Consider the following 23,963-nt stretch of genomic DNA (forward strand, 5'->3'; position numbering starts at 1 on the left):
TGCATACATATTCAATACTGTCCCGGAGCATGACTGTGCCTTATATACGTCTGCGATCCGGGTGCGCTGGACCGCACACCAGGGTGACATGCTTCAACAGCGAAAAGAAAAATCCCATCCGTACCATTCCGACTTTCTGCCAAATCATCAGGAGCTAATAACACTCAATTATGTTCAGATTCCTGCTGACAGTCGGATGGCTACAGAGATAGGCGAACTATGACGAGATTGCACTTTATTGACACATCCCTGTGTGAATCATCCCTGTTCTCTATCCCGGATAAAACTTGATGTTTATTTGTTGTTCAATATGCACCTCACAAATAAATGATGCGCAGCAGCAATGTAAGCTGGATAAAGGGCATTGGCGCGTCAGGGAATTTCAAAGTTCAACAATTTTGAAGAAAGTTAAACAGACCACTTGAAAGAATTGCTCATACCACACATCTGTCCAAACTGAACCCAGGGAAACAGAGATCAAATATCATCACCATATATTCCACACAGTCTCCTCCTACGAAGTGTACATTGATACAGTGAGCACACGGCAAGACCGAGGGAGGCCCTGAGTCAACTGGGAAGGTTAAGGTTGAAAATAGGGCTGACATTTGAGAATATGGTTAGCCACCACTCGGCCGACACAGACGTCTGAACCAGAGGCGTGCATCTCTTACCACGAAAGGTTGGCGAAAGAGGAGAAGTACTAAGGAGGAGTGGTGGAAGTGCTGGAGTACCCGACACCCAGCAGAAAGGTACGTGGATTCGATCCCCAGCCTGTTGGAACCCTTTTGCAAGACGCCTAAACCCTCCACCTACTTCTTGATTCTGTGTCTCTATTCACACTGCTGGTCACCTTTGGAAAAAATGTCTTTCCCAAATTACTTAATAGGAATATTCTAAGAGAACAATTTAAGAATAAAGAGGGAGAATTGGAAGGGTGGGAAGGGGGTGAAGGTTGAATGGGACCTCGCTTCTAAGAATGACAAACATCTGCTCCTCAGAGCCATTAGATTAGAAAGACAGAGAAAGGTGGCTAGTTAATCATTAAACCAACCTGTGTGCCAAGGAGACAGGAAGGCGAAGCAGTGATACAGAAATGGTTGAGTGTGAGATGTGGAATAATTGACAGAGGAGAACAAAAAAAAGAAAAAATGAAAGAAAAAAAAACAGCGCTTGTCCAAGCGTATAAAGATTGGCTCGATGTGTGTGAGAGTGTTCTGCTAAAGGGGTCACCTTCTCAGGGACGGACATTACCATGTCGCTCCCGGACACTGAGAAAATGTACTGTATATACCTTTGGACACCACAATTCCTAATAGTGCTTGACGCATAAGTGCAAAGATAAGGGAGAGAAGGAGTTGAACATTTCTCCGGTATCAGATAAGAAGGCTGATCCGGGCCCCGTTGTTCAACACAGTAGTGGCTTAGCGGATTCTGGACCCATTGAGTTCAGAGCTACATTTTAAAAAGACGAGAGTCTGCAATAAATACCAGTACTTCAACAGGCATAAACAGGGACGGTTTATGAAAATCAAGTATCTTGATTTTCCTCTTCAACAAATCACACAAGCCTGAGAGCCTGACTCCCTGCAATGCTCTGATTATAAGTCGGGACCACATTTGGTTCATTAATGAATAATAAAGTATTGGTGTCAACACCTCAATTCTGATAAATAAACGGAGCGCAGCAGTTTGAATAAATAGGTTTGCCCTGAAATGACCTGATCTTTAATCTAATACATTTGAACAGGTTTGTAATTTCTTTGAATTTACCGAATTGTTTAACGAAGCAGGACAGCAATACAGTACAACTGTTGTTTTTTTACCCACGGTCTGAATGTAGACAGAGAACCACAACATGGTTCACCAGGAGGAAAGGGATAGATTTCCTGCTGGATTGATTCATCAAACAGAATACAAGTAAGCGTGAGTAAGTGATAAGCTCAGACACTGTGTTGGGGATGTACGCCCTTGTGAAACATTACTTTCACTGTTAAACGTGGGTACATACAACAAACGTTGAAAATGATAATTGTTAACATGCAAAGACATGCAAAGACACACACACACACACACACACACAAAACCGAATGGTTGTGTGTAAAGGTTTATGAAATAATAAAAAGGTCTGCGTGTTAACCTCAAGGGGTGCAGAGGTGTGAGCTCAGCCTGATGATCAGCGGATAACTGAGGCTGGGGGGAAAAGTTTGTGTATTATGTATGAGAGCGTGTGTGTGACTGCCATCCATCCTCTCCTATGTTAACCGACTTTAAGACTTCTAGATTTGGATTCTGCACTGATTGGGGTCACTGGCAGCAGGGGGGGATTAACAGGCAACAGTCTCCCTCCCTCTCTCTGAGGATAAAATCCTGCTCTCGTTGCATATGGTCGCCTAATGGCCCCTATGACCTCGCTGCAGCTTCTAATGGGGGCATTAAGGAAATTAATAGGAGGCGAGAGACAGAGAGACAGAGAGGTAGGATTTATCACTCTGGAGGGAGAGAGAGTGAGTGAGTGAGTGAGTGAGTGAGTGAGTGAGAGAGAGACCCACACACGGAAAGAGGGCGAGAGAGATGGAGAGCGTGAAAGACAGAGAAAGGAGTGCACAAGAGAGAGAGAGAAAAGATGGACAGATAAGAAACAAGTAGGGCAACGAATCAGGGCGGCGTGAAGCTGCCTTTGGAAACAAAATAAGAAAGGGAGCAGAAGTACACGACCACCCAGATACCAGATCCCTAAACGGCCCACTGGAAGCAAACAACGCCAAACCACATGAGAAGTCCACTTCTTTCAGATGGAAAGGGAAATAAAGTGACAGCTCGAAGAGAAACGAGAAGTGCTCTTATGTCTCAAGTAAATGACACAGTCTGTCAGAAGCGTTGACTATTTTATTGGAGCTAAACTCTCTGTGAGCCCCAAGAACAAAAGGAATCAGACTGGTACTCATTTCAGCTGGATGGTTCTATTATTTCATCAGCGATCGGTCCCACTGGGGGAGGGGGGAGAGTTTGAATATAGACGAGGACGGAGTCAAGTCTAACATAAGCCCAAGGCATTTCATCCAAAGATCAAAAACCAATATACATATATTGGTATTCCGCCTATCTGCTTGTGTAAACAATGGCAGCAATCAAGACATAAAAAGAGGGAAACATCAAGGTGAAAATAAGAACGTGAACAGAAACACATGACCACTATGTCTCTCTCTCTCCATGAACTCCCATTTAAAGATCTCCCTCTCTTTCTCTCACTGTGTCAAGAAATGATGATCCAATTAATGCAATGATGAAGGAATAATCTCCTCAATCGACGGATCGAACGGGAGCCAGTAGCTTTGTATAAGCGGTGGTAAATAGTATGCTTTACTTGCGCTGCATGCGCAAAGACCAGGGAGCCACCGCTCCGGGAGTAATTAGGGGAGGCCGAGACTTCCCTCAATACGCGTGGAGTACATCCTTAAGATGGATTAGTGGGATAACTCATGAGAGAGTCAAGTCAGGGGGTGCTGCTCAGGGCAGATGCGATTGGTAGATACAAAGCCACGATTTATGGCCGAATTCGCCTGTTGTAATGAGTGTCGTGTCCGGCAGACTTCAGCGAAACACAGACTCCTGACGAAAAGGCTTTGTCTGCATGCGCGTAAAATTAGCAAACGTGCATGGATGGGAGACACACACACACACACACACACACACACACACACACACACACACACACACACACACACACACACACACACACACACACACACACACACACACACACACACACACACACACACACACACACACACACACACACACACACCTTTTAATGGGGTTTGATTAAAAAAAAACAAAAAACACAATAACACTAGCAACGTCCTTTGTCCTTTGAAACAAATGCTGCTGACTAACAGAACACAGAACCATAAACCTCTGGGTTGGCCCAGCGTAGGGCCAGAGAGCAACCGTCACGCTTAGCCCGAGGAATGATCTATCCGACGGCTAAACGCTGATGCCGCGTGCGCAGGCTCCCGACTCCAACCTTGCGCTGCTCGTCACTCTGGGACGGAGTAAGGGATTTGGGAGGACTGATGATGATGTTGATTTTCTACTTCACCAGAGCCTCGCAGCGCTAGGGGAGGACAGGGGGGAATAGAAATCAGGTCAGGCAAACTATCTCCTAGCACTAGTCTCTGCCCTCTCGCCGTTTGTTTCAGCCAGAGTTGTGTAACATGTTAATGAAGCGCACTATGAAATAATCAAAGAAAATCGTTTTCTATGAATCTATTATTTTAAGCAGCACAGTTGTTGGGAGATGAGAGAGCAGAGGCGCTATGGTCGGGGGGGAAAAGGCTGTGACCTGAACTTTCCACTGATGAATGGGAGGATCCTCTTCCTCTGGCTCCCTCCACGGCTGTCCTTTACGAACCTTGTTCATTTCAGTCACTTGGCCTTTATGTCCTCGCCCCCCGAAGGAACTCTTAGCTACGGTAATCACCAGGGATACAATACTGTGTGACTCACCATCTATTGCCCATCCCTCTTCCGCTGTGTTTCTTTAATGCCGTCTCACATTTTGCATGCCGCCCAAACCAATGCGATATTGTCCCTATACAAGGCCTAGCTGGTTAACTAGACGAGAGAGAGCGATTAACAAGTGTGGCGACGGCCTGTGGATTTGGATGCAGTTCGCATTAGCGGGAGATCTATTGAAGTTTGCAGGGATCTTTCACTGTTCCTTGAGCTTTAATTTCAAAGTTGGGGGATAAGAAATTAATTTGGGCTTTGCTCAGCACCGGGGCCATCGATTTATAGCGGTGGGAATGAAAGTTTCAACGAGTTTCCATTCACGTCAAACAATGTGCACCAAGGATAAATCCCTGCATGGTAATGACTTGAAATCTTTCTATGCACAACAATTGGATTTGCTTCTGGATGGGACTCTCCGGCTCCGTGGCTCCATTAGTGTGTTTGGGCTTTGGCTTCGCTCTCCACTGTGCTCTTTCTTTCATGTTTGCTTGGGACGGAGCTGAATGATTTACAGGTGCCGCAATGGGGTTACCCCAGGGCAGGTCTCAAAGAGCCACTGAAAGCATACGCGTCTATAACCATATATGTACAGCAGACCTTACGGCGTACTTCACATTCCCCCGCAAGCGTTAACACTTCATGGAGGGAACAAACATTCAACCTACAAAGCATCTTGTTTCTACCCTAAAGATTAAAATCAGGGCTCTTGTCTTATTCAACGCGGGCGTGTTCTATTTGTAAATGACAGAGCGAGTGCCGAGCGGTTGCAGTTCCTCAAAAGGAAAGTGAGTCAGATGCAGCTGCGGCGGCAGGCGGTCCCGGGCCCAGGGGGCTTACATTTCTGGTATACATCATCCTTAACCCACATTGGATAATTCAAAGAGGAAAGACGCCGGGCACGCAACAAAGAATCAGGCGGAACACGCAGGCTTACGTTGCGCAAGTGTGAAGCCGCCTGCTGCCGTCGGGAATCATCGCAGCCTGGGATAACGCAGACGACCCCTGTGCATATCGCTCAGCGTTCACACGTCAAACATGTTTCGTCGTCTCCTCCCCACCATTACTCAGCTGCCCCCATCTGCTGTGGAGCATGTGTATATTTATGGAGATTGCAGCGGTGATACCGGCTTAGGTTCAAAGCACAGCATCCGTTTCATCACCGTTTCGATTTTTTCCGCCACTTGGTTGGATGATGGCGTGTACAGCATATAGCGGCAGCTTTAATGACGGCATCGGCGGTGAACAGTGGCGTGCTTCTTTCACGGCTGGCATGGGGAACAAGCTTGGATTGTTAAACAAAGCTTAGAAAACTTAAAACAAAATACTAGTTTGTGATGTTGAAAGCCAAGACCGCCCGTTGTTGTGTCAACCGTGAGTGGCACTCACGTGTGGTTAACCCAAATCCCTGCAGGGAGACCTCCTGACGAGAGGCAACAGGCCACCCGTCACTCCCGTTGTAGTCAAGTCAAGCCAACACGCTCTAACAAAGTTGCAGCCTTCGAATAATCAATGCCGCGTGCTGAAGCGTTGAAAAGCGGGAGAGGTGGCGTACGGCCCGCGCTGCTTATTCCGCACATTATGTTTACATCCGACAGTTTACACCAGCTTACACATCGTTCTCCTCACAAAGGAAACGATGAGGTCCGGGGGAAAACAGCAAGGGTTTATACAAGTGGAGCAGAATCGCTGTTCTCGCCAACACGACATCAGCAGCACACATCAGCAGTCTTACCCTGGTTAAAGCCTCTCCCAAGAATGAGCTTGACGTTTAAACAGTAGAGTAGCCTGGTCTCAAATGTCCGAGGCAAAAAACAACAACGAAGCACACAAGAGTTTATCCCATCTCTTGCATTTGACGATTTGAAAAATGCTTTCTCGGGCATGGTTAGACCCAGCTTTTATTGGCCTTCAAAAATCAACCATAATCGAAAGCCTTCCGCATTCCTTTCAGCTGGTTGACACCTTGCTTACAGGTAGATTTGTTTAGACACAGCTAATTAGCCCGGTTGACCAGCTCGGGCAGATTTTCACTTGTTTTTTCCTTCTCTCACAGAATCCAGTTGGCGTTCCAGTCTAGGGCGACATCCAAAACAAATGGCCTCAATACATGTTACGTTCAGGTTTAATTGTTTAAACGTCTTTTTCAGTGTGATAATCTCAAAGAGCATTCAAAGTGGCTACCTTGAGACAAAGAATGTGTTTGGCTTTCTCCCTCTTTGTGAAGATGGAACGCATGTCTGGCAGCCCCCCTGATTCAGTTAGGTGCACTGACAAACAGCCCATAAATCATTACAAACACACTGCACCCAGAATACAAGCCTAGTCAAAGCAGTGGAGGCAATTAAAGGAACGTCCGAACAAAACATGCATTCACCGAGCATTGAGACGCGGCTTTTAGAACATGCAATATCATTGTTCCTAATCAAGTCATCCTAAGACGTGTCCACAGTGCCTTAGATAAGGCGAGTTCAGCAGTAAAGGGGTGTTATGGGACATTGAAGGGGAAAAAAGGTACTAACAGGTAGGCTAGGGATTAGAGCACAGGTGATATTCTAAATTGAACAACACTTTTAATGATTGCTAATGGCCCGTAACATCCAATATCAGTCGGGTTGTAAATGAAATGAAGTTAAGTAACCAGTGTGATGAAAATGTTATATTCCTTTGAGAATAATGTTTTTCCTTTGTCCTTCTCCCTGCTCTATAAAAAAAAAAGGTCCCCATTAAGGACTTGTTATTTCCAGGCAAAAAGGTCAATGGCTTGCTTATGTGAAAGCTCATTTTCATTGGTTTAGGGAAGACATGGGAACAATTACTAACACACAGTCAACCGCCTCGACCATACACAACACAGCCCAGCGAAGATGGAAGTGGGGGATTGGGTTAACCACTGGGAATAGTTGTGGCACACGATAGGGACCACACTCAGACCACCGCTGGATCACAGTAAACAAAACAAAAGTGTTTGTAACAGTTGCGTCTGGCAATATCCCAGTCTAACACCCCAGAGCGAGAGATGCCTAGGTTCTGGAGAAAATATGCAAATTTATATAAAAAATAAAGAAATGAAAGAAGGATTTCCAAGTATACACATCTGACAGCTCTCTGAATCGTGTGAGATTGAGCTGTGAAAGATCTCTCTGGAAGCCTGGCAGGTAGCCAAGCCGTGCATTTTAAAATCATTGAACGTTTCAGCGGAGCAAAGACAACCAAGACAGAGGGGGAAACAGGGCCTTTACCAAGAGCGGGAGCCGTTCAGCTGCTAGGACCCGGAAAACTCGGCGGTTGGGGTAGGAGTTAGATGTCAGTTATCTGAAACGCTAGGCTTTCGTTGCCATTGCGTTTTTCGGATGGTTTTGAGGGATCTACGTGCTAGCACAACGGAGTCTGGCAAGACATTCATCAGGAGACTTTAACTCTCCAACTTTTAGCCTAGAGTGTGGGAGGTATATACGCACAGGAGTGGAACAACACGACGAGGAAACACTGGAAAAATATATAAAAATAACTTAAATCTATAAAATAATTTAGAGGCAAGATATCCAGGAATTCCGTTGCGAATTCCAGTTTGATCACTGAAAATAGGAGAATAAATCTCTGGCACTGCAACATTCCTACACTAGCAAACCACGCACAGCCTGTTCTCTTTTTAAGAATTTAAAGAATCTGACCGGAAAGAATGTGATATTGGATGATAAAAGGTATGGGTTATTGTTACTTCTGAGGCATTTTAAGGATTTTAAAAGTCCCATATAATGGAACCTGTGCACACTTGGTTAACTGGCCCACATCCACATCAACTTCATGGAGTCACTTTGAGCATCGTACCATAAGGTCTTATCCAGATAAGACATAATACTTGATGCACTATGTTCTCAACAAAAACCAAACGATGACTGCATACATATACTATAAACGTTAGTGGAGTATGGCGTTTAAAATACATTAATATAAGCAGGAACAGTTGCTTAAAACTACAGCTAAACATTTATGGACAGTACTTTCCAATCTCAGCCAACAGATTTTTCCTCGAGGGAAAAGGTGACATGTCACAGACAATATTTGATTGCAGTAAACGCATGACACTGGCTCCATTCCATCCGTTTTTTATGACGAGACGGCTCCATTCCAACACGCCATTCCCAACTCGCCCTTGCTGTGAGGTCACGACTGGGAAAACGGAGGACGTGCAACTGACGAGTCTCACGAGGCCGGCCGTACGGAGAGAGATGGTGAGGCATTAGGCAGTCTGAGTCCTGGGTAAGGGAGGCAACTGAGTGCTGACAGGGCCATTGCTTCCACCTGCCAAAGTCAGAGGGTTATTAATACCAATGTTGATATCTCTAAACACAGCCCTTCTCATTCCACACATGTCATGTAAATTGGAAGTTGTTTATTTTGCAAACAACTAGGGCTGGGCGGTTTTTTCAGACTAAAGTATGAACGACTCTTTCCTAGTGTTTGTGAAATGGCCGAACCGAAAAAAACATTTTATCAAAGTTTTAGACTCCGCAGACTTGTTTTGGCCTTAACAGCAAGTGAACTCGCTGTTTAGGCTGAGTTCCGAACCCTTTTTAAAAAATATGTGTCACGACTCCCGGCATCTTTGTGACTTTTCTTAGTAACGTTGTTATGTTCGGGCTTAATCGGAAGCAGACATCAAATAAATGGTTCCACACACACCGCAGTGCTATACTGTAATTGTCTGGAAAGCCTATCTCCCCCTCCGACCTTTGTTTAGAGAATAACCGAAAAAATCTAGGTTTGAATCGGAAATTGTCCATTAGGTTGAATACTCGACTTTATTCTTAGGCAAAATTGCCCAAACCTACAAACTACTTACAGTCTCCCCAAAAAAGTCTGCACGATTTTTTGGTAAACAGGCAATCACAAAAAAAAGAGAGAAAAGGGGCCTGCTTTTAACTCCCATGTGCCACTATGTTTCTCTTTCATCCTCTTCCGTTGCCTCCCTTCCAACCAACTCTCCCTCTTTAATGTACGGACCAAGCTGCATGCTGAATATTATAGAATCGATATAGTTTATTATCATCGTTATCAAAGTTACCTTGAACCAAAGATTCAAGTCATCATTCTTTGCCGTTCGTTTTACGGTGGAAGAGCCCATATAGGTACTGTCAGCAGAAACAACCCTGGGGAGGTCAGACAAAGTGTTTAAACACGGTGGACCCCAAAGGGAAATATTTCCGAAGGCTCCGCTTCCTTCCCCTTGAGTTTACTACTTGGAATAACTACAGTAGCCACTAATGAAAAGGCTGAATAGACATCGAGTGTTGAAGAGGAAGGAAACACACCGCTTCAGCTCGGCCGCCATGCTGACAGAGGGGGGTTAAAAACGGTCTTCCATCTTGACTTTACTTTACCTTGCCTTTGTTTTCTTTGACTTTTTCAAACTCATTTCTATGTGAGGTTCAGTCTGCCTCGTGTATGACAAGTGCTATATAAATAAAGTTACCTTGCCTTGCCTCTGAAGAAGGCCTTCAACTTTGACACAAGCGTGATAATCATTGACATTTTGATATATATTATATCTAGAAATATATTATTATCTATTTATTTCACAGAGAGCCTTGGTCTCATAGACCTAAGAAAGAGTTTATTCTCAGGTTTGACCGATAGAAATGACAACCAAGTTATTTTTAATTGTGCACTTAAAGCAACTGTTTACACACAAGAGAAACGTTTAGCCTTAGATTGCAATCAATCAGGTGCCTTTGCATATCCATTATCTGCAAAGTAATTATGTTCTCAATTCATGCACTTAATGACCTAAGTAAGGGTTGGATACACTGCGCCGGTATTCATATCGCACTGAACCATATGCTCCTGTCTTGATGGCGCTGAAGAAGAAGGCAGCCATGGCCTTTCCAGCCTGTTCATTAAAAGGGTAACTCGAAAAATACATGAGCAGAATGACCCGGGCGCCTTCAGACCGGTGGAGCGGCTGTGGGAGTGATGTGCAGGAAGTACAACAAGCCCGTGGTCGTCAGTCAAGGACAAGCCACGCAGGGGCTGAGGTTAATGGGGTTCCTGCTTCAGTCGCTGCCGTTTGGCACCTGAAGGCTATATGGGCTGATTCCAGACGAAACTGGTTATTATTTCGCCCAAAAAGACAGGAAAAAAGAACCAACTGACGATGTTATCGGGGGCCGTCTGCTCGTGGCGTGATGGAGACGTTGGAGAGGATTGATGCGACCGAGTCAAGGCTAAGGGGCCTCGTTAAGGAAAGAGTTTGGGGCATTAAGTGGCTTATCTTTGTTTAGGCAAATTGGAACTAGATGAGCATTTTTACCGCCAAAAAAGCGAGAGAAACACATTAACGCCGACTGATTAGGCCAGCTGTCTTTCATGCTGCTTCACCTGCGAGGCTCTTATCATTGTTCAGGTCAACTCGTTATAATTCGAGTTCACGTGAAAACTCTTGAGGGCGGGGGTCTCGTATCCCCCCCAAGACTTTCTTCCAAATCAAGTCATCTGATGAAGAGGATGGGTTGATCATCGTTTTGATGCTTAAAAGAAAACACTGTGCACACGCCCACACATCACACAAAAAGCACAGCGATCAGAAAAAAAAATTGCACAATCAAACAAATACAAAATGGAACAGGTAAAACCCTTGGTTTCAACCATTACTATTCAACCATTTGGAAGACAGGTTTTCCTCAAGTTACTTTGTGATGTACGATAAATATCCTTAAGGAGCAGGCATCTCGAGGATGCCTAGAGGTAGGTGTTGGAAGTTGCCTCACACCCAGTGCCATTGGGCAGGAGGTCCGACACCCTTTCCTCTCAGGGCTAGACTAACCCAGGATCTTTGCAACCAAGCTCGGTCGGGTCCACCCACCTGTCGGGGGGTCACGGGGTCCAGCTCCGCCCGCTTTGCCTCTGGCTCCCCGGAGCCTGGCGCCCGCAGCGTCTGGAGAAACAGGGCGGCCTTCCTCTTCCTCTCCGCCTGCAGCTGCTTCTCCTTGGACTCCTTGCTGGCCTGGGCTAGCTTCTCTCGCGCCGCCGCCGCCAGCCGGTCCTCAAGCTTCAGCTTGGCTGGAGGGGGGGGGGGGAAGGGGGAGAAATCACACAGAGGATCAGTGATGGGGAGACACACAGGAAGGAGTCTGCGTCGAAGATCTCCGCGGCAAAAATACACATTGGTTGCTAGGAGACAAACTAGCCACCTATTCTTGCAATGTATTTGGACAATATACACAGAGCTCTGAGAATTAACTAATCCTAGAAATTAAAATATACCTCAATTTTGCCCATTATTTGGAATGCTTTGCCCCCCTGACGGCTGAGCAACATCAGAACTTCCTTGTTATGCTCCGCGCTGCATGAACTCAGGGCGCAAAGGGCGTCCTATATCGAAAATGTTGGGAAACTATACATTACGCCAAACCCCATCACGATGTGAACAATGTTTGAGCCTGGCCCAGGCACAAACACAGATTCTGGCCTGACTGGTAAGGCCTTTCCTTTGTTGGTGGGTCTGACAGTGTCTGAGAGACGCTGGTCAGGACTGAGTTTGTTTAGATTGACGTGGACGGAAGTTTGTGTTCTATTTGTCAGGGTCTAAATACTAGTATTGTGCAGCTGATGGACGGGAGGGGATTTGTGAGGGAGCCAGTGAGGCCCAGCTGGGAGTCAGGGCTAACTTCATTCATCTTTCAAAGAGAAAGAGACTGAGACAGACGGACCGACGGACAGAGGATTGTACTGAGATTGAAACATGACCTAGTGGGAGATGTTGGAAGTGAGAAGGTTGGAGGTACACGGCCAAGGAGAAAGGGATACAACTGAGAACTACTATCAGATGGTTCAGGCGGACGGAAGGAAAGATCTAAGCGATTGTTTAAAAATAAATAAAAAAAGGATGAAGATAGGAGGTGTGGAGGGGTTTCTAAGATGAAGATAGGAGGTGTGGAGGGGTTTCTGAATGGTACGTGGGAGACACCGCAGGGCCTCCACGTTAGAAAGATGAAAGGGGTTAAAAAAAATGAATAAAGCCTATATTGGACAAGGGGTGGAAGGGAATGGACTGAGGAGAGAGCGAAGGAGAGACGAAGCAGTGAGAAGAGGAGATATGTTGGAGGAAAAAAATAAAATATATATGAGGTGGAAGAGTTTTTCTGTTCGCATGATAAAGCAAGGCGTTCAGCTGCTGCCAACGCCAATAGAAAGATGACATTTCTGCAAATTGGATTTTGATACTTCACTTAAAAGACACTTAAATGTCACGCATGGACAATTATGTTTTTGATGAAACACCGAAAAAAATTGGACCATCAGCAGAGGGCAGTGTGTAATTGGAAAGCTCTGTTCCGGAATTTGAGTATTTCTGCACCCTGAAATTAACCTTACACTACCCGATGAGGGTCGCTGGTCCTGTCGTGGGCCAGCACATACCAGTCCGCCAGCGGGCGGCAGGCTGCTATCCACCTGACATTGATCGTTGAGAACCATTATAATTTCTCAATAATTCAATAACACGAATCATTTCAGATCCGTAATCTAAAAAGGCGACTGGGCAGCTGCGATACACTATTGCCTTCTCCCTCAGAAATGAGGATGCTACGACGGACACAGAAAATTCCCCCAGAAACCCAACACTGGATTGAACGTTGTTTTTTGTGCCGGTGAACATCCACGTTTAAAGTTATGCAACCACAGACCCCGGTCTGTGTGTCACTTCCATCCCTTTGGAGTCAACATAAGCGGTTTCTGCGTGTGCTACTGCAATTCTAAACAGAGTTCCATCACATCAGAATAAATCTGTTCGGAAAGCACTTGTGCGTTTGTTACCTTTGACAACACGCGGCGCAAACCAAAGCGTTTGTATCTATTTAAACAGCCGTAGGAGTATTTTGATTGTTAGTTTATAGGTACACACAGGCCGCAGACATGAATCAAATCAAAGTCATTAAAGATGTTCTAGCGTTGCTGCCGGTGGTTCGCCAACGCTGAAACAAGAATCAAACCAAGCATGGGCTGCAAATGTACAAGACAAGATATGCTTGCTCACGCATGCTCATGCGTCATGATTATGTCCGACAATCTCTGCTGAGGAAAGCCTTCCAAGATGGATGGCTCACATTGGACGTTTGAGATAGGAGCGATACATTCTCCTCACGCGTAAGCGTTGGCCGGTCATATCTACTGCCTAGAGCACACGCCTGAGACACGATAACTGAACACAGCAATGCCTTTCAATCATATTAGGATAACTTCTTGCTAATCAGGGGCTGTGTAGATTGCTGCTGGACAACACAGTGGCGTACACTGGTGGAGGAATCCAGAAGCAGTTGAATTGGTTAGTCAATGTAACCATAGCGATAAACAGGTTATACGGTTTCATCTATCTTCAAGCTTATCGTTTAATGACTTGTTGAATGTGGGCCAACCTGACTCGACAGAAAGATTCATTCATATTATTTACCCCAAAAGAACAGAAACTGATTAGACACAAATTTTGTTAAAGAGCATCAATACAACCGGTGGCAATGATGGATTTGTTGAATCATTGCACTGGTATTTGTGGGGAGAGAGAGAGAGAGAGAGAGAGAGAGAGAGAGCGAGAGCGAGAGCGCGAGAGAGAGAGAGCGAGAGCGACAGAGGGAGAAAAGAGCAGAGAGAGAGAGATAAAAGAGCAGAGAGAAAAGAGCGAGAGAGAGGTGCAATTGAGGAAAAGAAAGACTAAAAGAAAGTATGGGAGGAGCGAGAGTATGTGTGGGAGTGAGCGACACAGCATATAGAGAAGCAGCGCAAGAGAGCGGTAAAGAGATAGAGTGTGGGAGAGAGCGATAGCAAGAGAGAGGGAGGAGAGGATAGAGAGAGTGTGGGAGGGAGCGATAGAAAAAGGAGAGCAGAAATAAGCAGAGAGAGAGTGTGGGAGTTAGCTGCAGCAAGAGAAGGAGAGCAAGAGGTAGAGAAGGAGAGAGGGAGAGAGAGAGGTGAGCGAGACGGATGAGCCTCTGGCGATTTGAACAGTGTGTGTGATCCTGCACCCTTCCACCCACACCATGGTCCATCATGACATATTAGCACGCAGCTGTCAGTGATCGACCGGCCGATGCGTTGCCGCCCGTGCGCCCTGCCCGCTGAGTGACATCCGCTCTGCTCTCGAATGGCAACGTCAAGCCAATTAGCAGAGCTATTCATTAGCCGCTGCAGTGCATTCTTGTCCAGTTGTCCATCAGCGGTGAGCGATGCGATAGCGCCGAACTGCTGTGTTTCAATGGGCCTTGTTAACCTTGCAGCCACATTGCTACACGCCAGCTGCCTCAGGGGGGAATTGAATGAGGAAATCCGCATTTAGTTCCTGCCCACCCTGTAAGGTGGCCACTAAGGGAGCCAGGCAAATGGGCCCTGTCCTGGACAAGCCAAAGCACCCCCACACCCCTTACTTTGAGCTACTTATCCTTTTTCCACAGGAGTCGTCGGGACTGCAAAGCAAGCAAGCAGGGCCGAGTCTGTGTTAATCACGCATGCACAGCCCGTCATAGGGCAATATAAAACGAATATATAGGGAGGGAGGAGAAGGGGGGGAAAATACATTAAATACAGTGAGGTGACATGGCCGGGATGGACGTTTCACTCCCGGCAGCTTGCTCTTAAAGCACGGGTCTAGATTTATGAAAGACCGCTACCGGGCCACCTCTCGTGTTCCTTCCTACGCGTGTCGGAAAAACCAAGGTGGTGCAGACTAATTATATTCGGAGATATACAAGTCTGTTTTTCCTGCACTACATCAGCCGCTGCTGAGAGACTGTCCCGCACCATATACCCTCCTACCTACATGCTGTGCTTTTTCATGGAAAAAAAATGAAAGTTTAACCGCTCCAAACGTCTTGATCATTGCCAAGGCAAGGCACGTTTATTTATATCCCACCCTGCAGAGGACATTTATAGTGCATTACCTAGCCAGAGATAACATTGAAAAAAATAAAATGGATAAAGAAAAAGGTCAATTAAATCCCATTATATGAAATGAGCCCATTAATGAACATCTTTGAAAACCATTAATTGTCTTCATTGGGTTACAATTGTTAGATTGTCGAACCCTCTTCTCGTCGAACCAAAGGGTTGGGGCGAGTATTATACAAAAAGGGGATATATGAATAACACGAAAACAGACGCACTCTCAGCATTGATAAGGTATCTGGCCCTGGCCATGTCCCGGAGGACCAGGTCGGTTTAACCTTGTTGAGACATAACAATGGCAGAACACCTTGCCAGTATGAGAGGCCCTGGCTTGTCCCTAGACTAGAAATGTGAACAACAGAGAGACACTAAAATACACCAACATTCTACACAATTTACCCAGATGAGTACCATGTACTAAGCAATGAAACAATACTTCACGACATACTCTCATTATGTAACAACCATACAGTTACAGTTTAAGATTAGGAATATGAGAAAAGTGAGTTCCATAGTAGGGTTGTATTAATGTATTAATGTGAAACACGTCACACACACACAACACTGTCTACCGTACACACAGTAACGTCAAAATCCATACCGTAGCACAAATTCACACCGGTGTGCTTTCTATACCGTTTATACCGTACAGCCCTAGTTAGCTGTTCCATCATGTCATTATATTATTAAGGACGTACTGTTACAGGTTGTTACATCGCTTAATACATGTGTAATTAAATACACAGTACCATCGCTATTTTCACACTGCCATCCTATGTTCAACAATCTCAAAACCCAAACCTCCCCCAAACTCAGAGAGACGGTGGGAAGCTCAGCTGACAGCACAACGTTCCAAAGTGGAGTTTGAAGCCGCTGCGATGGGCCCTTTTCATGAACTGCGCGGGCTGTTCCCCTGCTTCCACCTCTCACAGCTCACTCACGTCGACTGCAGCTCAAGTTTTAACACTCCAAACACCGGCCAACAAAATATGCTACCAGCAGGTTTCCCAATAGGATCATGCCTCTGTTAGATTCCCCACCCTGGAGGGTGTCCATCACCCTTTGGATGTTGGGAGAGGGGGGAGGGAGTCTGATGGACAGCTGTATGGGAGGTCTTGACTCAGTCAGAGGGACGTCTTTGTGCGCTAAGTGCCCATCAGCAGGGCGGCTTCGCTGATGCCAATAACTTGATTAGAAGGTGGTGGTGTATGTGTGGGGAGCTATCTGCAGCACGCCACGTGAAACGAGGCCAGGATGTGACGAGCCGCACAGACACAGCAGCAGAGGGTTGGGGCTGACCCGCTGTCAATCACACAGGGGTAAAAGAGTGTGATGGCCAGAGGAGGCAGATGGATTTGTGCTTGGTTCAGCCACACAGAATGGCAGAGGAACATCAGAGGGACTGGATATGATCAGAAGACATAGAGACAAGAGAGAGACTACTTAATATATAACAATTATTAAGATAATAAGATTAATATATATAGTATGATCGAATTAGAAGTATGAAGGACATGCATCGGAATGACGGCTACGCCAAACACAGAGACACATGTATCACCACACATTACAGATGATAACCACACACACATGTATAATCACGTTGCACAACCATTATTACAGAAAAGAAAAAGATTGAGGCCAAGAGGAATAGACAGGGTTATTCATTCAGTATGAGAAATTGATTTTTCAACTTTGTACTTGTCAAATGTACCATAGAAATGCTTTTTATGGAACAGTTGGAAAATCATGGCCTGCCAAATAGAGTGATGCCTTTCCTCTAGTGCTTTCCCCATTTATTACTCTCTTTGGTCCCCGTTGTCGGTGTCCGCGAAAAATTAGAAAGCAAAGAAAAAACCAGCAGAGCCTGTGTTTTTCTCTTTCATTTCCCTCCCTCCACGCTAACTGGTCTCACATAGCCTGAGAAACTCTCGGTGGACTAAGGTGGGGATTGAGTGTTCGTTTGGAAGACGGAAAGAAAGAAAGATGGAAAAAAGAAAGGAGAAATGGAAACAGAGAGAGAGACAGTGAGCGTGAGCAACGCCTCACCCACGCACCCTCCCCCATCCTTCCCCCACTCTCACTAACACATTAATAATGGGCCCAAACCCATTGGGGGCCATCTTGTTTGCGGTTCACCTTGTTTACCGTTAAGCAGGGCTGTGGCGGATGAGCTCCCTTTACCTTGCTTGGCCTCCAGCTCCTCCGGGGTCAGAGCGGGCCTCTTCTCCTCCAGTGTGGCCCCCGGCCCCGCGACCTCCTTGTCAGCCAGATCGGGCCGGGCCATCAGCACCGCCGCACACTGCTCCTCCAGCAGCTACACACACACACACACACACACACACACACACACACACACACACACACACACACACACACACACACACACACACACACACACACACACACACACACAGGGTGCAGACCGGGGGTCACGCCACGCAGATCCTAGACTGGGTAGCCCCGCCTATTCTGCCGGGGATTTGAGTTCGCCCTGCAGAAGGGTCTGGAGAAGAGCAATACATTTCTTTCTGCTTCCGATGCGTTTTTGCGGGAGCCAATCACCAAGCTGGCTTTTCCTCCTGGCGCGCAATTGGCTGTTTTAACACTGACGACAGGGAAGCGACGGCAAGCAGCCAATTGCGTACAGAGTAATTTGAACTAGGCCCATTGATCATGCCTCTTGTGCTGAAGAAAATGACGGCAGCTTCCCCAGACCAACGTGCAATCTACACAGATCCATGACTCCACCATCATCGTCGTGCCCTATCTTTGACTGCCTACTGACACTACTTTGGTTTGTTGTTCACATGAGGCTGATGGATGTTTGAAAGGGTTTCAGTGTGTTTGTTTTTTAGGTTCGCCAGTCGAGAATTAACAATAATAGTCCTAAAATAAAGGAAGAGATTTGTGATGTAGAATAAACATATTCCTTTAATAAGTGATAAAAAGGCGGAATTTTAAAATAATAATAAAAATAATATATTGAACTAAGGCTTTCATACTCCTACAACATAAGTGCTTTTTTTAAATCCAGTTATTCCATCAATATCTCTATAACTAGAGGGGCCTCTATGTATGGACTGTATGCCTGTCCTTCGAGTTTCTCTACAACCGTCCACCTGATCAACCTCCCACTTGGCGGGTGTACTGCTCGGGTCCCAAGAAGGGCCGCCTCGAGTGTGAGGTTATTCGGATGAGCGGTTCTCGAGAGCACTGTGAGCAGCGACTCCGGAGGCCAGTGCCACTGCACCGGTCTCCACAAGGAACCCCTGGATATGAGCGTGGAACGACGGCCAGACCTTGTCCTCGTCCGAGTCGTCGTCCAGACGGACACGGTTCTTCTCCAGGGGCAGCATGTCGTTGTCTTTGGCCCTGATGGCAAAACAGATCGGGGCGAACGCGGCTACCATGGCAACGAGAAGACGAAGACAGGAGGGGGTGGAAGAGAGACAAAGAGAAACATTTTAAATGGTGAAGTTGCACACTACAAATGCACCACACGATTTGACCCTTGAATATCGACTGCCGACTTTATTCATTCCGTTATCAACAAATAAACGGCGCCGAAAACAGCACACGTCTCCTTCTCTGGAACTCATCATAAAAAAGTTTGATCACTTAAAAGTCTTACCTTTAGTAACAATTGCCTCCTTTGCTTCATTATCCTCTGCGGTCTCAGCCGACTCGCTCTGGAAGGAGAGAAACGCAAAAGGTGGGACAATATTAACACCGACGGCAGACACTTTGTAGACACTGTGAATGAAAATTGCACGAGGCGTTTGGTGTAACACGCTAACAGAGAGCTCAACCTAAATCATATCCGTGATAAGCGTCAACGGCAGCCAAAGGGCTCAGGGGCCGTTTGAGGACACTCATCTGGGCACTTGGCCGGGCTGAATTGCCACCTTGACGCGATCATGTAGTGTCAAACGAGAGACATCGGCCCATCTGAAACAGCTGTGAGTACATACAGGCAGCCCCTCTCTCTCCGTCTCTCAGTGAGTTAAAGCTTTCTCAGCCTCGCCTTTGCTTCGGTTTCAATCTTCTCCTTTTTTTACCAGCAGACATTAATGGAAGTTGGAGACAGTAATTGAAGGTGGAGACACAGAGCAGAGATGGCAGGGGCAGGCTAATGTCTCTTCTAAACGGGCTGATGGGGCAACAACAAATCGTGTCCGCCCAGACATAAACAAGAGTTCAATCGGGGAAATCGCAAGGGTAGCATGACATGAACTCAACATGGCTACTCGGCTGTGGTGTAAGGGAACACAAACATCAGGGGATGACGGTTCTATTGAACATGCAGAGATGGGAGTCTTTGATATCTGACAATGTTAACAGACAGACTATGCCTCCCCATCCTGTATGAGCCTTTGGCAGAAGGAAAATAATTAAGCGAGGGAGTGCTGTGAGAAGTTACCATCTTCTTTGAGACACAGACCGCAGTAGGTCCAGAGGTAAAAGGTCTATTCTCAATAGTAATTAAGTTGACTCACATAAGGACCTGACAATTGGTAAGGACATATGCAGGGTGTGATTTGTGATACAAACAGAGGGGGTGTTTAAATAGGATGAAGTGTAGGCCTATACGTCATGCTAAGAAAATAGTCTGCGTTGCATGCTGCGGCATGTCGACCCTCTTTGAGCCACATCTCTGCCAATCTCCGGGCACAGAAGGAGGAAACCCCCGGTCCGTTTGCTGCAATGAACAGTCAGCTGTTGAGCATTGAGATCATTCAATCGGTCTCTGTTGGTCGGTGAGAAGATGGTTCACGGTGCCGAATCCCCTTTCACACGCGGCTGTTGACACCGGGAGTGTGGAGAAGGCGGTGAGCACTTTGCGCTAACCTTCGCAGAACTCTGTGTCTTCTGTGCAACGCCCACCTCAGCATTGGCACCGTCAGCTGTGGTGTCTCTCCTCTGCAGAATCAGGGACAAGGCCTACAGGAACAAGTCCGGCAAAGTCTCGGGTGCTTTCTTTAACAACGCCATCTCCACCGAAGAAAAGCCACTGTGTCATTTTACTACGAATGCCCCAAAACTTGGCCCTCGCCATGGAAGATCTGGATCTCCCATTGACGCTCCAAAGAGTTTGACCAAGGCTGGATAGCTTTGCTAGAGAGCCGTCAGATGTGAGGGGGGAGGACAGCCAGCACACGTCAAACTCTTTTCTTATCCTGCAAGTGCGCATCCCGTCTCTTGTCTTCTCTGCAAAATGTAAGTTTTTTTGCAGACGTTCCTTTTATGCTATGAAAAAATGTAGATGTGGATATGAAGCCTCTCTTATCTTACGGGGCTTAATATCTGATGTCAGAGCAAGCTGTACACTGAACTGTCGTCTGTGGTGACAGCGAGCCATTCTCAACCCTCTTCCGTTTAGCAAAGCATCCCGGCTCAATGCAAGGCCAATCCGTAGCCTTAGAAGGCGAAACGGTAGCTTTTAAGTCTGGGTTTCTCGGCCCTTGAGTCAACCTGGGACAGCGAGTTCCCCTGAGGCTGAGAGTTGCTCTTCATCTACCTGTTGCATCAGTCTCAGTTGCAGGTGCGTGGTTCTAGGATGTTTTGTGACGGTCCTGAAAATGTTATGATATGCTGCTCTGAACCCTTTTAATTTTTCCGGGATGAAATATTACATCAGTGTTTGTGCTTGGTGACATTCTTAAATATTGTGCATGGATCAAGGCTAATCAGGATCATTAGCTAAATTAGCCGTAAGGTCATCTATTGTCTCTCGAACGCAAGCGCCGACAGTGGCTGGTCAATTTCGGATTTTAACGTGCCATCGCACTATAGACTGTTCACGATCCAGGGCTTTATTTAGTTTAAAATACTTTAGTTTTAAGTATTTTATATGGTCGATTGGTGAAGTAGCATTGATCACTTTTAGGGGGGGATACATTTTGTCCTCACAAGGGATAAAAATGATCAGAAAGGGTGAAATCCCACGCATACCCCGTGGCAAATCACACCCTGCGTAAATCCGTAGCATCCCTATCCAAACTTACTCCGTGCAGAGCACTCCTGAGGTCAATTTGTGGATGTAGCTGTGCAGGAATAAGGGGAGAATTCTAAACTCAAACCATGTCTGTCCTGGTCATCACCAACACAAAATAAGTATCAAGTCCTTCCCACACAGTGCAAGTATCACTACCTTACTGGAAACTACCCTAACAGGATTGAGCTCACGAAGGAATGGGGTAGAGGTCAAGTTGCACGAGTTCGGTAACTGAGCCCCAAGTATCATGAGGAGAAAACAAATCAGAGGTCATCAGAAGAGTCAGCCAATGAAGCAAAAGTGGAGTTATAAAGAAAGTTATACAGCCACGAGAAGTAGGATGGTTGTTAGGTTTGGTGGTGGGCTGATATAACTTGGTGAATAGGTTATGGTTCAGCTAGCCAGGTCTGTGGTGGGTGCTTTTTTGCAGAAGGAAAGGTCACTGAGGCATTAGCCCACACTAGGAGTACTCCATCTCCCAGATGAGCTACTATGATGGGACTCACACCTTAGCTTTAGCATCAACACGCATCAACGCAGAAACCTCAAGAACGCTCAAATCCCGACACAGACATCAATAATCAATCGTCAGAACAGCCGAGAGAAGTGTGGCGTTTCTTACTGTGGAGCACAGTGAACAGAGATGTACTTTAAGTGAGGCTTGGGTTTCAGACACCGTTGTACTTGAATAGTACTAATTGCTATCCTAAATCAAAGCTTTTTGAAGTCTCTCGGATGTCTCATTTGTAAATAATTGCCTGGCAGAGAAAACAATTAGCTGTGAGCTCTGTGGATAATTGTTTCACTGCGTTACCAAATTTGGATTCAACTGCATAAACAAGGAGCCTACTGCACGTTGATATTACAAAGGTGATTACGCATTTCGCTTGGTGTGTTTTTCTACCCCCCCCCCGGCCGTTAACCTCCCTGGATAACTAGAGTAAAGCAGGATTGTAATGCAAGGATTTTATTCACTGTCCAGAGGGCAGCACTTTGCTAAGTGTCTCGTATGCAATTACTTTTATATTTTGCAAAGGGGCATGTGTGTGTTTTATAACTATGCAGTGCGTGTCTAGTCTGAATAAGACCAATTAGCCAGCAATATGTGCTGCTGATGACATCATAATTCTTGACGATGTAAATATAACGCACATTGTGTGTATCAGGAGACACATAACAACGTAGGGTGGTTTGTGTTCTGTGAGACGGCAACACTAAATGCAAAAGGATGTACGATTATTTGTCACAATAATGGTTGATTTAACAACCATTTAATATAGATATATTATATCTTCTTCAGGTGTCTTCGGGTACCATGAAATGTGCCATAGAAAAATGTAACTTAAAAAATAAAACTCTTTATATTCAGGGCTTTTATAGATAAGTGATTGCGTTAGGGTTAGACTTACTGTACAAACGTACGTATTCTTCCCCCATTTCCCTAAAAGTCAGATAAGTGATAAGATAAGAGACTTTATTAGACTGTATAAACATACATTTTATTCCCATTTGCCGACAAGGTCTCGCTCAATGCAGCTGCTGAATGTGTCCTACGTGGAACCTTTCAGTAAAATGCAACACCATTCATCCCAATTTTTAGCACAAACTTCCTTCCCCCCCCCCCCCTCTACATCACTCTGTTGCCGGGGGAACTGCATAGCCAGCGCTACGCTAAAAGCAGCTATCATCAGCGGCGGAGAGGCTGGTGTGGCACCGGTCTCAAACACACGGCTCGCTCAGCGGTGAAGAATAATAATAGCCGTGGTAATATAAAGCCCCTATATGAGGGCACCTTTGGAGCAAGTTCTCTTCATCCCCTGTCCCACAATACATTCCACCGCCGAAGCCTCGAAAGCCACGAGACGAAAATAAATAAAGATTTAAAAAACCTCTGACAATACGCACTTTGTTAGCAGAAGGCTGAAAATCGGATGGAGTCGGGTTGCCATTAAAAGGAAGTTGGGACACAGAGCTTAACTTAGAATGGTTGGTGTAGTCTACACTCGTAGCGGAGTGCAGAGGATGTGTCGGTTATCATCCTTTACTTAAATATCTGAAATGTTGTGAATGATTTTTCAAATGGTTATAGTTAGATACTCAAGTATACACTGAAATTAACCAGATAGACCCAGATATAAACCATATTATGTATTAACATATCAGATAGGACATGACAATATGTCAATAGTGTATAATAATAATAGTGAAACCATCCTGTTGACATCTTGCGAAGGGATTAATATCACTGTGATTAATGCGGAGTGATTAATATCACTTCGCAAGATTAAACGTTAATTTTCCTTTCCTACAGTAGCGAAAAATACAAAAATAAATAAATGAATACACTACAGTATAAATACTAAAATAGGCTTTAATCAAAACAGAAAAATGGGGCTGTGCAGAAACGGATAAAAGTATGTTTATATTGTATATGCACGGGCACGTCGCTGGGGGGGGACGCAATACAGTAAACCCAGGTCCACACCCATGTCCTGACCTGCCGACTCGCCCCCCCCCC

At 45.8% G+C, this 23,963-nt stretch overlaps 1 protein-coding gene across 3 annotated transcripts in view; it reads right to left on the reverse strand.

Annotated features, from left to right (window-relative positions):
- The window catches only part of sfswap (splicing factor SWAP), a 73,396-nt gene that overhangs the window by 18,543 nt on the left and 30,890 nt on the right, over positions 1-23,963 (reverse strand). For all 3 annotated transcript variants that reach the window (XM_060050081.1, XM_060050080.1, XM_060050082.1), the window contains exons 11-14: positions 19,082-19,139; positions 18,750-18,853; positions 17,632-17,764; positions 11,378-11,574 (exon numbers count right to left, since the gene is read on the reverse strand). In XM_060050081.1, the coding sequence (XP_059906064.1) occupies positions 11,378-11,574; positions 17,632-17,764; positions 18,750-18,853; positions 19,082-19,139 (492 nt within the window). The remainder of the gene's footprint in view (positions 1-11,377; positions 11,575-17,631; positions 17,765-18,749; positions 18,854-19,081; positions 19,140-23,963) is intronic.

Source organism: Gadus macrocephalus, chromosome 4 (assembly GCF_031168955.1).
Source record: "Gadus macrocephalus chromosome 4, ASM3116895v1".
Taxonomy (NCBI): domain Eukaryota; kingdom Metazoa; phylum Chordata; class Actinopteri; order Gadiformes; family Gadidae; genus Gadus; species Gadus macrocephalus.